This window comes from Petaurus breviceps, unplaced genomic scaffold (assembly GCF_028583685.1).
Source record: "Petaurus breviceps papuanus isolate PSGF00001 unplaced genomic scaffold, PetGlider_PUasm1.0 180, whole genome shotgun sequence".
NCBI classification, from domain to species: domain Eukaryota; kingdom Metazoa; phylum Chordata; class Mammalia; order Diprotodontia; family Petauridae; genus Petaurus; species Petaurus breviceps.
Genome location: NW_027185782.1, coordinates 5,929,660 through 5,932,874, shown reverse-complemented (window position 1 = coordinate 5,932,874; position 3,215 = coordinate 5,929,660). Strand labels below are relative to the sequence as shown.

The 3,215-nt window shown below is 40.1% G+C and overlaps 1 protein-coding gene across 1 annotated transcript; it reads right to left on the bottom strand.

The window, feature by feature from the left end:
- Nucleotides 1-1,839: 1,839 nt before the first annotated feature.
- Nucleotides 1,840-2,904, bottom strand: LOC138160197 (olfactory receptor 7A10-like). Its single transcript, XM_069086724.1, has one exon. The coding sequence runs from the start codon at nucleotides 2,845-2,847 to the stop codon at nucleotides 1,840-1,842; it is 1,008 nt and encodes a 335-aa protein (XP_068942825.1). The 5' UTR covers nucleotides 2,848-2,904.
- Between the last annotated feature and the right edge of the window lie 311 nt (nucleotides 2,905-3,215).

Here is a 3,215-nt window from a genome sequence, read left to right as displayed (position 1 = left end):
CTTTGGATACAAAAACAAATATGAGACAGTCCCTACACTCTAATAGCTTATATTCCATAGGGTCAGGGAAAATTCAAGATGTACACAGATAAGCAAATATCATACAATAAATTTGGTGGGAATGGGGGATAACACTAACAACTAGAGAAATCAGGTATTCTTGTTGGAGTTAGCACTTGAACTCAGCCATAAGGGGAGCTGGGAATTGAAGATGCAGAGATGAGTATGGGCTCCCCTCTGTTTCATGCATGGGAAACAGTCTTTGTCAAAGCTGAGGGGAGAGATGGAACATCAATAAAAATAGATGAGTTTGACTGGAATGTAGAGTATTTGGATGGAGTTATGTGAAATCAGACGAGGAGCATTAGGAAGGGTTTTAAATGTCACAGGAGATTAAATTTTATCCGAGTTATAATAGGGAGCCAATGAAGCACTTTAAGCGAGGCATGAAATGGTCATATCCATGTTTGGGTGTAATGATGGCAAAGATGATCACAAAGGCAAATGGATTTTGAACAGATATACCCATTAAATTGTCTCATTGTCAAATGAACTGATCATAGTTTCTCAGAGGATATGTTGTCAGAGCTCTAGTTCTACCAGGTGCAATTAAACAAGACTCCATCTATGGCATCAGGCAAAGGAGAAAGAGTCTCATCATGAGAAGGTTAGTTACCATATGATGAAGATTTTTTTTTTAACCGCAGCAATGGGTTGGTCAAAATGACCATCTACAAAGACATGGAGAGGTTGAGACCTAGACTACCACTGATGAAATCCCATATTTATCTTCTCTTTTTCTTTCTTTCCTGCAGCTATATAATATTTCACAAGACACTTTCATATACAACATTTGATTTAATGTACAGAGAAAAAAAACATTCCAGATAGTAAGGCAGGTCTTCTAATTCCCATTACAGAAATGATGAAATTGAAGGATAAAGAAAGTGACTTAGCCAAGGGCACATAGCTTATAAGTGCTAGATTAAGGACTAAATTCTGTCTTTTTCCCCTCTATTTCTAGCACTTTTTTGAGCTGAAAATGTCATGAGGAACCAGTAAGTGTTCAGTCAGATGTAATTATGGTGGAAACACAAGGAATAGAGGCCTTAAAGAATGAAGTCAAGGCTATTCATAGTCAACAGGAGCAGAGTGAGCCAGTAAGGTAACCTTGAGATTCATCAACCAACATTTATTACACACCTAATACATGCCAGGTATTCTGCTAAGCTTTGGGGATGCAAAATGAGGAAAAAACTGTTCCTAACTTCAAGGATCTCACAATATAATGGAAGAGACAACATGTAAACAAATATATACATACAAGTTATATAAAGGATTAATAGGAAATAATTAAGAGAAAGAATGGAATAGAATTAAGAGGGTTTGGGAAAGGTTTCCAGTAAAAATGGATTTTTAAATGAAACAAAAGAAACCACTTGGTCAAATTGAGTTGTCCCCAAGACATGGAGGACAGTCAGAGAAAATACACAGAACCAAGAAATTGAGAATCTTGTTCATGGAACAGCAAAGAGGCTCACTGGATGTAAGAGAACATGGTATTAGAATACTGGAAATGTAGAAAGGACTAAATTATGAACGGATTTGAAAGCTAAAGGAAGGATTTTGTATTTGATCCTGGAGGCAATAGGAAATCCCTGGAATTTACTGCTTAGGGGGAGTGACAGGGTTAGATCTGTACTTTAAGAAAATTACTTTAGTGTCTAAATGGAGGATGGATTTGAGTGGGGAGAGAAATGAGGAATCCAAGATTCCTGCCTCCTATTATTTTCTCCAGAGGTACCTGTGTTATATCCTCGGGACCAGGAGCCAGCCCTATCACTGAGCAGGGGCAATTCTGCTAATGAACCTCCTAAGGGCATCTCTGATGTCCTTATTCCTTAGTGTATAGATGAAGGGGTTCAACATGGGAGTGACCACAGCATACATTGCTGAGGCAACTGTGCTCTTCCAGGAAGAGTGGGTAGCAGAGGAGCTCAAATATGCTCCAAACACTGTACCATAGAATAAGGTAACAATAGAGAGGTGAGATCCACAGGTAGAAAAGGCTTTATACTTACCCTGAGCAGATGGGACTTTCAAAATGGAAGAACAGATCTTACTGTAAGAGAAAAGGATCCCTGTGAGGGGGAGAATGCCCAACAGTCCACTAACAAAATATATCCAGATATAATTAATGAGAGTGTCAGAACAAGAAAGTTTCAGAACCTCAGCAAGATCACAAAAGAAGTGCTGAATTTCATGGTCTCTACAGAAAGAGAGACGTGTTGCCATCAGACTGTGAATAAGGGAGTTTAGAAAGCTTATTATCCAGGAGAGCAGGACCAACAGGCTACAGAGCTGAGGGCTCATGATGGCTGCATAGCGTAAAGGGTGACAGATAGCCACAAAACGGTCATAGGCCATTGAAGCGAGGAGGAAATTGTCCAAACCAGCAAAAAACAAAAAGAAGTACATCTGGGCAAGACAGTCAGCATAGAGGATGGCCTTATTTTGTGTCAAGATGCTCACCAACATCTTGGGGACTGTGGTGGATACCACGCAGATATCCACAAAGGACAAATTGGAAAGGAAGAAATACATGGGAGTGTGGAGGTGAGAGTCAGAGCCAATGGCCAACATTATGAGCAGGTTTCCAAGCAGTGTCACCAAATACATGCCCAAGAACAGCCCAAAGAGGGGCCCCTGCTGATCTGGTTTCTCAGAAAATCCCAAGAGGATAAATTCAGTGAATTGTGTTTGGTTTCCTGGTACCATAGGGCTGACTTTTCTGCTGAGAAAGAGAAATGAGAAGAGCAGGACATGAAAATACAGTGATCCTTGCATATGAAATGGAAAGAACTCTGACTCTGACCAGGCTCTGACTTTGAACTTCTGGCTCTGTCCCTGACTCTGCCACTTATTACCTTTGTGATCTTGGACAAGTCACTATTTCCACTTTCCACCTCAATGGAAGATGAAGGACTTAGACCTAATCACCTTTAAGGTTCCTTTCAGTTCAGACAGTGTTTGAAATATGAACAACCACATTTAGAAATGAACATTTTATGAATACCACCTGAAATTTTCTCTAAGCATCAATGAGCATTAAGCACTGGGATAAAGAAAGACGTACCATGGACAGGGCAGGACCATTCCTGCAGACAATGACAGAGAAAGGACAGTGATCTCATATGAATGAGGGTTTGGGATAT